Source organism: Humulus lupulus, chromosome 3 (assembly GCF_963169125.1).
Source record: "Humulus lupulus chromosome 3, drHumLupu1.1, whole genome shotgun sequence".
NCBI classification, from domain to species: Eukaryota; Viridiplantae; Streptophyta; class Magnoliopsida; order Rosales; family Cannabaceae; genus Humulus; species Humulus lupulus.
The window spans coordinates 12744680-12758317 of record NC_084795.1 but is presented as its reverse complement, the minus strand read 5'-3'; the positions used below and the strand labels follow the sequence as shown (position 1 = coordinate 12758317).

General features: G+C 32.9%; 3 protein-coding genes across 3 annotated transcripts; 1 reads left to right on the top strand and 2 right to left on the bottom strand.

The window, feature by feature from the left end:
- Positions 1-1343: 1343 nt before the first annotated feature.
- On the bottom strand, positions 1344-3670 carry LOC133823651 (uncharacterized). Its single transcript, XM_062256505.1, has 3 exons — positions 3640-3670; positions 1921-3138; positions 1344-1822 (listed from the first exon to the last, which is right to left on the bottom strand). Exons 1-3 carry the CDS (start codon positions 3668-3670, stop codon positions 1344-1346), a joined length of 1728 nt encoding a protein of 575 aa, XP_062112489.1.
- Positions 3671-6984: 3314 nt separating this feature from the next.
- LOC133822131 (axial regulator YABBY 4) lies at positions 6985-9015 on the top strand. Its single transcript, XM_062254364.1, has 7 exons — positions 6985-7210; positions 7296-7433; positions 7560-7683; positions 7768-7816; positions 7902-7977; positions 8056-8154; positions 8668-9015. Exons 1-7 carry the CDS (start codon positions 7130-7132, stop codon positions 8755-8757), a joined length of 657 nt encoding a protein of 218 aa, XP_062110348.1. The 5' UTR covers positions 6985-7129; the 3' UTR covers positions 8758-9015.
- Positions 9016-9143: 128 nt separating this feature from the next.
- Positions 9144-10489, bottom strand: LOC133822132 (uncharacterized). The gene is made up of 4 exons (XM_062254365.1): positions 10141-10489; positions 9877-9982; positions 9694-9774; positions 9144-9461 (listed from the first exon to the last, which is right to left on the bottom strand). Exons 1-4 carry the CDS (start codon positions 10213-10215, stop codon positions 9415-9417), a joined length of 309 nt encoding a protein of 102 aa, XP_062110349.1. The 5' UTR covers positions 10216-10489; the 3' UTR covers positions 9144-9414.
- Positions 10490-13638: the final 3149 nt, after the last annotated feature.

Below are 13638 nucleotides of genomic sequence, written 5' to 3'. Positions count from 1 at the left end.
TATTGAATTGTTGTCTTTGTATCTCATAAGGTTCATTTCTATGTTATTACTTTCCGTTTGATTTTGGCGTGTTTAATTTTAATTTTTCAATGTATGTTTAAGTTTGTAATGTTTTTATTGTGTAACATTGACTATGATTTAAGTTTATAATGTTTTATTGTATAATTTTGAGTATGTATCGTATGCATTACTATGATTAATATTAAAAAAAATTGTAATGTGATTGTGAATGTTGAGAATGTGATGTTTAATGTGTCTTTAAATTTGTATTGTGTAATATTTAATAATGTTTTATTTAAATTATAATAAAAAAAAATAATTTGTGGTATATACAATTTAATCTCCACATAATAAACTAAATTCTAAATTATATATATAATAAAAGAAAAAAAAAAGACAATATCGTGTGTGTACTGCAGTACACGGTATATATTTAGTCAGTGCGGACCCAGGATTTGATAATAGGGGGGGCATAAAAAAAAAATTCTAACAAAAAAAATTTCTCAATGCCAAAAAAAAAAAAAAAAAAAACTAATTTACTGTGTAAATATTTAAAAAGTTAATATTGATTACAAACTCATTCAAACTGATGCTTAAAAAGCATTCTCAATATTCCAAAAAGTTAACAAAATAAAGCAATCATTCAACACATATATTTAAAGTTGTCCTCAACGAGTTTTCATATTTTGAAAACGATGAATAATAGTCTCATTGTCAATAGTACTGAATATATCTTTTTCAAGATACACAGTCAAGCTATCATTCAACCATTCATCTCCCATTTTGTTGCACATTTGATTTTTCACAATGTTCATAGCTAAAAATGCCCTTTCTACTGAAGCTGTTGCAACTGGGAGTGTTAATGCCAATTTAATAAGCAAATATACCAATGGATATACCTCATGTTTATTTGTCTCCACTAATCTTTTTGAAAGGTCAGCAATTCCTTTCAATTCTGAAAATTCAGTATGTGAACGCAGATCATCAACATAAGTTTGAAGTTGAAATTCAAGTACCCTCAAATCCACTGTAGAAAAATCATGAGGATAGAGCTGAGCAAGACGAATTAGCTTTTCCTTGTCAAAAGCATCAAAAGAATTATTTGGAGACAAACATGCTACACAAAGTAGCAACTCAGTGTTAGCCTCATTAAAACGACTATTTAGCTCTTGTAGTTGTAAATCTATCACACTGTTGAAAAAATCAATACGAAAATAGTGAAAATTTGTAAGCTTCGGAGCTCTACGTCGTGATTTTCCTTGAGCACAATACATTCCATCCATATTTAGAACATCGATATTGAATTCCACACAAAACTTAGAAACTTCTTCTACTAAGGAATCTCATCCATTATCTCTCATTATTTGTAATTGCTCATTGCATACTTTAACTAAATCCATGGCATTCACAATATCTTGATCACCTTTTTGTAAGACTTGTGACAACTCATTTGTGATTCCAAGTATATTTTTTACCAAATGCAAACTAAACACAAAGTCATATGATTGCACCACTTGTAACATAATAAATGCTTCATATTTTTGGTCACTATTCAAACTATCATTTGTAATTTCCTCAAGTATATCAAGGATAGATGAAAACATGATAGTGAAGCTTACCAAAGTGCCAAAGTGTGATCCCCATCGTGTATCACATGGACGCTTAATCCCATTTTCTTGATTTAAGCCTTTTCCACTTGAAAGTTGTCCACTTTTTAAGGCTTCAATGACTTTTGGAGCTTGTTTTTCTCGAAGAATGTCACGACCCTTAGATGATGCTCCAACAATATTCACCACATTGGATACCACAGTGAGAAAAGTACCTAATTTTTTTATTAAATACAAATCATTAAATGGAAACATAGTTACATAGTTTATTAAATAACAAGTATTAATATATAATTACAAGAAAATAAAATACCTATTAAATCATGTTTTTTGACTACACCCATGAGTGCTAATTGAAGCTGATGAGCAAAACAGTGAACAAAAAAAGTACATTCATTCTCCTTCATGATAATACTCTTCAAACCATTGAATTCTCCACTCATGTTACTAGCTCCATCATATCCCTGACCCCGTAGTCTAGATATGCTCAACCCATGCTTTGAAAATAGCTTATCAATTGCTATTTTTAGTGAGATTGCTGTTGTATTTGGAACATGTTCAATGCCTATGAATCGTTCAATCACATACCCTCTCTTGTCCACATAACGAAACATTACAACCATTTGCTCCTTTATAGATACATCACGAGATTCATCAACTAAAATAGAAAATACAACATCTCCCATGTCTTTAATAATAACATCAATTGTTTCAATAGCACATGCATTTACAATGTCTTTCTGAATCCTTGGGGAAGTCAATCTAAGGTTTTCAGGAGCATTTTTCAAAGCAACAGCTCTAACTTCCTCATTACGATCAGCCAAAAAATTTAGAAGTTCAAGAAAGTTACCTTGATTATTAGAATCTTCAGACTCATCATGACCACGAAATGCAAGACCTTGTCGTAGAAGAAATCGAATACTGTCAACTGATGCAGTTAATCGAACACGGTAACTTTTTCGATCTTTGTCGTTTTTCTTGACAAAAATGTGTTGAATTTGTTGTTTTTCATTCATCAAGGCTTCACATTTCTTGTAACATTCGTAATGAGAACTATCATGTTTTCCAACATGATTTGCAAATGTTTCTGTTTTCTTCCAATTTGAAAAACCCTTACTAACAAATATCTCACCACCACCTTGTTTTCCATTATTTTGCTTAAAAAGATAACAATATAGACAAAATGCGGAATTTTTATCGATGTTATACTCTAACCAAGTAGGAAATTGATCATACCATTCAATGTTGAACCGACGCTCCACGCCTCCAAAAAGTTTCGGAAGAAATTTATGATTTTTTGGTTGACAAGGCCCTTGCTGCAAATAATGTCTTCGAATTTGATCTTGAATATTCAGGCTATAATCTGAAATTGGAATTCGCAGTCCAGGATCAGTAGGAAGATCACTCATATCAATTGAGATGCAATGTCTCTTTGTACTGCAATGGCTTTTTGTACTGCAATCAATATCTACTTTCGGTGCCGGAGGATGTGATAAATTTTGATCAATTCTTTTATAATATCTTTCCATACCTATTTCAAATATGAAATAAAAATAAATTTATAAAACAAGAAATTATTATCTGTAAAATATATTAATAATGGTCTATATTGAATAATTTGTTTATAGAAGAAACATGGACAATGAGGCATAATTATAATTATAAAGCTGCAGATATATATAGCACATAAACATAAACATATTACATATATATTAATTGTTAATAAATTAATGTCAATTTGTCTATTAATATAAATCCAATCTATAATCTGTTATATTTATATATTATTCTTGTCCAATTTATTGGCTTTTTTTTAGGATAAGTAATCAAAAATAAATTTTCCAAAACAATAAGAAAAATGGGCATGCATTTCAATTCAAAGCCCATCTAAAACTAATTGAAAAAAAAAAATTACTGTCTATTTAAAACCTATTGACAATTGCAATGTAGATAAAGAATTAAAGATAACTCCAATGTCTAAGCATCAAATATTCTAAAAAGTAAAATATTATATTATATATTATAAACTTACCTTTTGAAAATGTGGTCCCAGATCCAGTCATGGAGTCTTGGAGTAGGTTTAGATTTTAGTCTTTGAGACTTTAAGTTAAAAGATTCGTACAGGGAATAGATTAGAAGTAAATAGCATTATAAAGAAGTGTTAGAAGATAAAGAACTGATAAGTGATCTGTTAGAAGATAAAAAATAATAATAAAGATTAGAGAGAGAGAGTAGTAGGATTATAGAGAAGTGTGATAATCTGATAATGATTAGTGATAGATAGAAAAATGTGGTGTGAGTGGAAAGATGTGTATTGATAGAAGTTTAAGAGTTTATTTTATTTTATTTTTTTTTTTTGAAGTATTATATTATTATTTTTCATTTACGTAGAAAGTTACTTTTTGATATATTTGAGGGGGGCACTACACGTGATTGAAGTAATTGGCATTAAAGTTTTATATTTTTAGCAAATAACTAAAAAGGATTTGGAAAAGTCAGTAGGGGCAATTGCCCCCCTGGGTAATAGGTAGGTCCGCCTATGTATGTAGTGTACTGTAGCAAAATACAGTGAATAATAATACTACCTTAGAGAGATCTCTGCACCAAATATAACAAAATGCTGTTACATTGCAGATGCCCTTAGTACCTCAAAATTCTTTTTGAAGTTTAGGACTCTGTAGCAACGGCATTTGGTTTGTTTTGGTACAAGGGTTTCAAAATTATCTGATTAATGATAATGTTTTATTTTATTAATGAGAGGAGAATATGATTGTTGTTTGGTTGTGCATGGGAACATTTGGTTAGATCTTAGTTAATTGAATTATGTTGAACAGAATATATTAGATTACTCTCTCCTAAAATAGTCTCATTTAGTTGTATCCTAACAGAGGAATCTCGAAGATAAACATTTCATTGCAAAGAGTAACTCATATCAAACAGTTCTTTAATTTTTTTTTACTTTTAATTGTCACGTTTGGCTACCTTGAATTTTTTCTTTTCTTTCAATCTTGACTTTGGACTGGTCCTAATTTAAAAACTAGAGATCAAATCTAGCGGGAAAATACATCACATAATAATAATGAAACATTTAATCGATTTTTCAGTCCCGGCAAAACCATTGATTCCATGCAAATATGCTCGATTATCAAAATGTGACAATAATAATTGGAAAAAACTACCTATTTGTCTAATTATTGTCTATAGTTTTATAAAATTGGGTGTTCAAACTAAAGACAGCACATATAAATGGAATAACACCTTATTAGTTCAGCTATTTTTAATAGCACAGACGGTCTTATTTTTTGTTTTTGTTATGGTACTTAAAAGGGAAGAAGGGCCTCTAACTCTGCCCCAAAACCAACCCAAGCCTCGTCACCCGCTATAGGGTGCATTACCTGAGTCCCATCAAGAACAACTAGTAGTACCAGAATTACCCACCCTCTATAGGGTGCGTTACCTGAGTCCCATCAAGAACAACTAGTAGTACCAGAATTACCCACCCTCTGTAGGGTGCGTTACCTGAGTCCCATCAAGAACAACTAGTGGTACCAGAATTACCCACCCTCTATAGGGTGCGTTACCTGAGTCCCGTCAAGAACAACTAGCGGTACCAGAATCACTCACCCGCTATAGGGTGCGTTACCCAAGTCCCGTCGTCAAGAGCAACTAGCGGTACCAGAATCCTGAGTAGAGCCAAGGGTGTGGACTGGCGGAAAAGCCTCGTATTTAAGACCCCTGTACAACCAATTGAGCAAACAAATGGCGAGTCAGACAGTCTAATTTGAATTGTTAAAATTCAGCTTATAAATCCTAGAAGATCACTAAACCAGCATCATATTCTTCAGTCAAACGAACATAGAGAATTGTGATTGGTCTAACTTTAATGAACAACAGCGACCCACCAATGGAGGTTGAATAAATACAATATACTAATGTTCAATTTACTCGTCATCCAATTCCAAAGCTTGTCAGTGTCTTTGAATTTCAACGTCTTCGTATGAAACTTAAACTCTTCAAGTCTTTTCTCACACAAACCAATACTATTAATTGTTCTGCAAAACATGCCTTGGGGGGACAGGCACTCCTTCCCTCTCGATTCCTGCCAACCATTACAAAAGCTCCCATTCTTTTACATGTTGCTAAATTCCAGTCCCATGGTGGTTAACATGTTAGAAATTTGGTTGAGGATGAATAAATATGGACTTTCTGAAACAAATTGTTTCATGTAGTGTTGTGAACTTGTGATCCTTTGTGAAAGGCAAAAGTCATGTGTTGTTTCATTTGTGATGTGACTTTTCGTGAAAGAAATTCACTAAGAGGTGCCAAAAAAATTGTTTTTAAGAGACTTTTAGCTATTCAATAAGCATCTTATTATTGTAAATTATGTTTTGAGAAAGTACAACCATTTTCATTCATCTCTAACTCAATACAAAAAAGATCAAAAACCAGAAATTCAAAGTGTTGATACATACTTTTAGAACAAGCTTGAAGCTATCAAGAGGGTGGAAATATCGTTTTTTGAAAAGCATTATCCAACGTGTTTCGAGCCTACAAATGCTCCAAGTTTAATCCTCCATATCCTAAATTTCCAACAAACCTGTATTATGTACTGTTTTATTATCTAATTATGTCCTAAATCAGCTACTTATGTTATATATTTGACTCAGAAAATGAATAAAGATCTTAAATGGGATTAAATTATATTAGTTAACATTGCCCTTGGGAAGAGATTGATGCTCACTGTCATCTATTCGTGAATGCACTCATTTTTACACGACAGGGATTACTGATTATAAAGTTAATCTTCCATTTTTGATACATGTATATGTGGGGGACCCTGAGCTATATATATATAGAGAGAGAGAGAGTGAGAGAGAGTGAGAGAGAGAGAGAGAGTGAGAGAGAGAGCTTGAACTGACTTGAAAGCACGTGGATGAGATGAGAGTGAGCAATAACTGAGGGAAGAGTTAAAATGGAGGTAATAGGAAGTTACTAAACAAAGATAGATCAGAAAACTGAGGTGAACTCTTATGATGTCAATTTTACTAGCTCTTTTTCAAGAAAGACAAATTCTAAGATGCCTCTTTTCCCTTTTCATGCACCCTTCTAGAATCATGCTTTCAATCCCATATGACAAAATTTCTGCACTTTCACTTTCACGCAAGATAAAGTGCTCAAAAATATGAGTCAATTGAAGAGAAAACTACAGATGAAGCAAGCAAGCACCACTTGGTTGTTTTACTTACTGACATAGAAGGCAGCCTAACCTTAAAAGTAGAAGCCTACACTAATAAGCTGAGACTAAAATTGTTGAGTGTTTCATAATTTTACTTTTTCAGAAGTTTGATTTCGATTTAATAAGAATGGTTTCAAAGTTTGATTCCATCAACAAAACAAGAAGCATATGAGTTGTATGGTATCATTATCTAACATCTATAAATACCACCTCCCCTTTAAAGACTTCTTCAACCTTTCTTCCTTCTACAACACCAGCCTAAGCACAAAAACAAAAACCATTGAATATGTCAGCCCTGAACCAACTTTTCAATCTCTCTGAACAGATTTGTTATGTACAATGTGGTTTCTGCACCACTATTCTACTGGTACAAGTGTTACTACAATTTTCCTTTTGTGGGGTTTTATAACTCTAATGTCTTATATAATACTCATTTCTGTATGAACATATAGGTTAGCGTTCCATGCAGCAGTTTATCAATGGTGGTGACAGTCAGATGTGGCCACTGCACAACCCTCCTCTCAGTCAATATGATGAAAGCCTCATTTGTTCCACTGCAACTCTTAGCTTCACTAAGCCAAACTCACGAGGTGTTTGTTCCTTATTAGTCACTCTTTTACTTGTCTTTTTCTATCATGATCTACCAACCTCTTAAGTACCCACATTGTAAGTTAATGCACTCATCAGTACCATCTTTTCCCTTTGTGCGTTTCTAGCAAAAAGAAGAGGTAGATTTCGAGGAAATGGAGGCACAAAATGCCATTGACACGTGCAGCCCTGTGGTTTCTTCTGACAACGAAGAAGGGGATAGTGTCTCCGTGAATCAAATTGTTACCAAACGTAAGGCCATTAAGTACAACATCAAGTTAAAATTGGCACAGATTTGAAAGTAAACTTAACATTGCTTTCTTATTGTCTGTATAGCTCCAGAGAAAAGACAAAGAGCTCCCTCAGCATACAACCAATTTATCAGGTAAGTTTAAGGCTTAAAACAAATCAATTCAGTGAAATTCTTATCAAAACTTGGAACTTTGATGATGATCTTAATTGTAAAGCAGAGAAGAGATCAAGAGGCTCAAAGCTGAAAATCCAAATATGGCTCATAAGGAAGCGTTTAGTGCAGCTTCGAAAAATGTAAGTTTTTGAACCAAGAAAAGCATATCTTAATCTAGAGAAAGATGTCTACTTGACTTGTGTTTTGATTGTATATAGTGGGCTCATTTCCCTCCAACTCAGCACATAGAAGATGGAGAGAGCTGTAACCAGGGAGAGGAGGAGAATAATATAACATGGGATTCTGATGTCAATAAGGTAAAGTCTATAATAGGACAAATATGATTTTTGCCCTTGCATTATTGTCTTTTAGAATGCTCCTTAAACTAATTGTTATATAAAAAAAAAACTTACAAACAAGTCAGTTCTATTGATCAGCAATGGCATAGAAGTAACAATAGTCATATATGTTTTTCACTTTTCATGCAGTATTATTATATTATGATACACAAAACAACCATTAATTGGAGTCATATCCTCATAAAGATTAATAATTACACACCCACATTCCCTGTGACCAATATGACTAGGAGGTACTGGAAACCACTGAAGATTAACAAGGTCACAACAACCGTACTGTACTCACTTATTAAAGCACTTTATAGCCTCACAGCATTTTAAATACCTCCAAAAATTTGACCATGAATTTATTGCTTTTTTAACTACCTCATAATATCACAAGTTAAGGGTCTCTTTAGTGCACCCCCCTCTTATTGTGGTAATCTATGGCACTGAAATGGGCGCATGGCTTTCTGTTGTGACAATTTTCAGGTCCATGAAGAGGGCAAAGATTTCCGTGAAAAAAAGGGCCTCAAAGATATCTATATATATGACCAAAAGCAACCATTTAGTGAGTGTTGAAGGGTTGATCTAATTTTCCATTAGAAGCAAGTAATTTCTTTTTAGGGGGGCCAATATTGGGTTAATCATGAGTCACTTTATTAATGTAGATGCTCTATAGCTAGGGAATGAAGTTTTTAGTGAAAGTGTCACTGTGTCAGTCGCTCAAAGAAGTAATACTCTAGCTTTCAAAATGCGATGATTCAAGAGTTTTGAGAGGTTTTAAAAAAACTTTTTCTAATGTAACCTTCTATTAGTTAGTAAAATTCTATTTTGTGTGTCATCGTTAGAAATAGTATAAAGATTAGACTTGGCCATATCAAGCATTATTTTACATTAATGTAGATTATCTTCTCACTCACTGCCTGTAATTAAAGGATAATTATTAAGAAAAGAAACTACATAGATATTATATATATAAATATATATAATTAACCAGTTATTATTTCTTAAATTATACAATTTGCCAAACTATATAGGGTCTTCATAATGTACCTACTACGTATCTAATCTCAAATACAAAGGCCAACTTCATCTTCACTTGTAGTAGCTAGATAGTTATCTCTCTCTCTCTCTCTCTCTATATATATATATATGTATGTATATATAGCCTCATAAATATTAAATGTGGCGTTCAAAATCTACTAGCTATATATACTTGATCACTTCAAACTGGTACTACTTTTTCAATTTTGTGAATCTTGGTGCCCTCTGGATGTATCTACCTGAAAATATATTTTAAAAATGGCCAACTCATAAAAAATATGACATGATTAATATATAAATGATCATGCAACCAATGATTATAATAATCTTTAAGTGATAATAATCATGTTCATCGTGAACTTAGCATAATTAACTATATACCAAATAATAATAATAATACACACACACGTATATATATATATATATATATTGTTCACAAATGACAGGAGAAGTATAGTACTGAGTTCTTACTAGTTAAGGGTCTGGGAGAATTAATAGAATGGTAATATGCATGGAAGAAGTCCTTATTCTCCTTCTGAAGCTCTCTCCAAACTAATCATTTATCCCAAGCAGAACAAATTATAAAGACATCAAAGTAAAAACAAATATAAGTGAGATATGATGATATATATATATATATATACACACACATACCAGTAAGTGTGACAAGGGGTCGAATGCTTGCATGGTGAGCTAGAGCTCTGATGCATTGGTCACGATTCATGTGAAGCAGTAAACATCTCTCAATAAGATGTTGAACCTGTAATATATAAATATATATATTATATACTTGTTATACTATAAACTTTCCATGCATGTATACAAAACTAAGATAATATATAATATTCATAAATATAATTAGTATTATAAAAGATACATGTGATGAGGAGTAGAAAAACAAAGTTTAATTATAATTACCATTCTAATATAGCTGTGGGGATGGCAATGCAAACAAGGGTGATCATGAAAGTGGTGACCAATATTGTAGCACATTTTTTTCTTACAATTAGTGATAAGAGAAGACAAAACAGATAGCTAATGATTTAGAGAGAAAACAAACAAAAATTTAGCCAAAAAAGTGCAAAGATGAGAGGAATGTATATAATATTGAAACAGGTCATCAACAGGGAAAGATATTTGAGATGGGTTTTTATTTTTTTATTTTTTTGGATACATTTCTAGCAAATAAATAAAAGAAAGCTGAGTTATTGTTATCCTCAGATATCTAAGCGAAGGGCCAAAAAAGCACTAGAGATCACAATGATAGATTCACCTCATCTCCAAGCAGATAAGAGGGAAAGGGATGGTCTTTATTTGATGATCGTTACAAGGCGGTTCTATATATGTATCTAAATATATATATGTATATATATATATGTCTACGTATACCTAAACATAAATATATGTACATTTTTGTAATGTCCAAAATTATGTTTGTCTTAAAGTGTAGTGATTGTATTGTATCTACTTCATCTCAAGTTATTTCAAACTATATATTGAGATAATAAAATGAGAGTAGATATGAAAGTCCAAGAACCATTACTATAATCATAGTAAAAAATGTGTATTTATATATAAGTATACCTTATAGTTATACTTAATCGGTGGTCAAAATTAAAAAAAAAAAAAAATGATGAAGAATGGTGGTCCATTGGCATCTTACCACAAACATGCTACTACTGCTTGGTGCAGTGGTCTTTAATTAGGGCAGCTCTGCTCTTTTATGAAATGAATAATAGCCTTACAATTATGGATTCAAAAAATGGCCACGTCTTCAATATTTGAAAAAAGGGCATATATATATCTATATATTTTGTTCAATTATTTTTAATGTAAGGTTCAACTTTGGGTGAGCAATCACACACATTATTTATTAGTTGCCTAGTTGAGGGCCAATATTGTTGTGTATATTTAGCCACACCCACACCATCTAAATCTCAATATTCATACTCAACAAAGCCTCTGAAAAAGCAGGGCACTAAAAATAAGTGGTCAACCTCAAAGCTTGTCACTAACCAAATTAGTCGTGGCCTAAACCATATATTGGTCACTAGGGACAAACTTGCATTCTTTCTTTTCATCCCAAAAAGAAAAGAAAAAATAATAATCAATTTTATTGACTATTAGGTAGATACCGCGTGGACAATATAATTCCAAACCACAGGAAATGAATCATGGAAATAAATGGATTGTGATTCAATATTTTATATTACTTGTACCTATTCTAGAAAATAATAATAGAATCTCTCATAATCAAGCATAATGCCTTCGAGACAATAAGAAAGTTTTATTTTTATTTTTTATTGTTAGGAATTGGTCATTATAGATTTCAAATCAACGACAGGTTAAAACTCAACCACATACAAATAGTTTATTAGCAATAAAAACTAGAGACATATTTTGCTTATATATATATAAAATGTTAATTAGTGTTATTATGAAAAGGAATAATAATTGGAACAGATTACCGATAGAAGATTTTTGGCTGAGTCGTGGACAATGTTGTTCTCTTTAAGACGTTTCGCGACTTTATTCTAAGTGTGCACGACAGTCTAGCAACTACGCCGTCCTCAGGATAAAACAACCACCGTATACAATACCTCTCTGCACCAAAAGGATTCGCTCTCGTACACCCTCAAAAGTTTAGAGAAAATTCGATTTTTTAGAAAAGAATGTTTTCTATAAAAAAGATTTATTCTCTCGTTATTCTGATCTAACTTATAAACGGATCACGTTTACTGCTTCTAATAAACCGTTTTAAAATTAATTAATAAATAAAAATATTTATTTTATTAAATAATTTTTCAACAAAAAATAAAATATGACACCACACCGCCCACCAGGTCAGCTCGGGTCGGTCGGACGGCGGCGGTGCGCACGTGTGGTGGTCAAGTGTGTGAGTCCTCACCCATGCGCACAAAACTGGGTACCCCTTGGGGCACACCCCAATGCATGACACTTGCATCTTATATACACTCTTGGAGGAGTGTTCCAAATTCATGTGAGATTTTTCCCATATCACACACAAATGTACTTTTTCAATTTTAACAATTCATTTTTAATTTTTAACAAAAAAGTTCTAACAATCCCCCACTTGAATTTTTAAAAAATATTTTCTCAAGCAATATATCAGAATCTATAAGATTGTGCATAAACAAATATATCTTTCGATTTGAACATTTGCGTATGAATACGATTTAGATTATACTAGAGTGACACGTAGTCTTAAACTCTATTTCTAATATCGTACCACGCACCAACCTTTTAAGGGTGTAGTCAAAAAGCCCGTGCGTTAATGACCATGCACGTCTGTCCCAGTATAGTGAATGCTCTAGAAATTTTGCCCAAAATTCCATAGGAAGCGGCCCCACTTCCACATTCACATAGGTGAGTCTATCAAGAGTACTTCTCTAGCTCGGTACTCCACTCCACATAGAGTATAGATCTAATTAAGAGTTTCTATTAACTCATCATCTCATCGCTTCAAGAATTCATGCTTCTATATGCTTTAATGGAAATAGCATGATCCAACTCATATCACTTCACAAACCCATTGAACCTAGTTCTTGGGATCTCCAGTCTTTAGATTGGGTTACCATCATGAGTGATTCATCATTCTAAGGGCAATATTCCCATTCCTTACGATGTTTTATGGACTTTCTCTCTAGCTAATCCTTTCGTCAAAGGATCTGCTAAGTTATCTTCAGTGCGTACATGGTCCACTCTAATAGCTCTTGTTGAGAGAAACTCTCTAACAGTACTATGCTTACGACGTATCTGTCGTCTCTTACTCTTGTAATAACGGTTCTAAATTTTTGCAATAGCCGCGGTACTATCGCAGTGGATCAACACAGCTGGTATCGGTTTTTCCCATAAAGGGATCTCAGCTAGCAGGCTTCTTAGCACACCTGCTTCTTCACTAGGTGTAGCTAGTGCTATCATTTCAGACTCCATGGTGGATTGAGCCAAAATAGTTTGTTTCTTTGACTTCCAAGAAACAACTCCACCAGCTATACTAAAAATATAGCCACTTGTAGCTTTGGAGTCATCAAACAGAGTGTTCCAGTCTGCATCACTATATCCTTCAAGAACAGTTGGAAACTTTTGATAATGTAATTCAAGGTTCATGGATCTCTTTAGATATCTCATGACCCTTTCAATAGCATGTAAATGCTATATACTAGGTCTACTAGTAAACCTGCACAATAATCCCACAACATAAGCAATGTCGGGTCTCGTACAATCAGTGGCATATTGAAGACTGCCAATGATGCTCACATAGTCAGACTGTCTCACACCGTCACCAGTGATCGTAAATAACTTAACACTTGGATCATATGGTGTGCAAGCAGGTTTACAGTCAAAGCAATTGTATTTATTTAGAATCTTCTCAATATAGTGAGATTGATCCAAAGA

Bases quoted from the DNA above. Each gene is read 5' to 3' on its own strand.
- LOC133822132 (XM_062254365.1), bottom strand. From the start codon at position 10,215: ATGTGCTACAATATTGGTCACCACTTTCATGATCACCCTTGTTTGCAT. The intron at 9,775-9,876 runs GTATGTGTGTGT...ATAAATGATTAG, and splicing joins ACCCCTTGTCACACTTACTG to TTTGGAGAGAGCTTCAGAAG. The intron at 9,462-9,693 runs GTAAGAACTCAG...ATATATTTTCAG, and splicing joins TTCTCCCAGACCCTTAACTA to GTAGATACATCCAGAGGGCA.
- LOC133823651 (XM_062256505.1), bottom strand. From the start codon at position 3,670: ATGACTGGATCTGGGACCACATTTTCAAAAG. The intron at 3,139-3,639 runs GTAAGTTTATAA...TATTTGAAATAG, and splicing joins TGGGACCACATTTTCAAAAG to GTATGGAAAGATATTATAAA. The intron at 1,823-1,920 runs GTATTTTATTTT...TAAAAAAATTAG, and splicing joins CAAAAAACATGATTTAATAG to GTACTTTTCTCACTGTGGTA.
- LOC133822131 (XM_062254364.1), top strand. From the start codon at position 7,130: ATGTCAGCCCTGAACCAACTTTTCAATCTCTCTGAACAGATTTGTTAT. The intron at 7,211-7,295 runs GTACAAGTGTTA...ATGAACATATAG, and splicing joins TCTGCACCACTATTCTACTG to GTTAGCGTTCCATGCAGCAG. The intron at 7,434-7,559 runs GTGTTTGTTCCT...GTGCGTTTCTAG, and splicing joins CACTAAGCCAAACTCACGAG to CAAAAAGAAGAGGTAGATTT.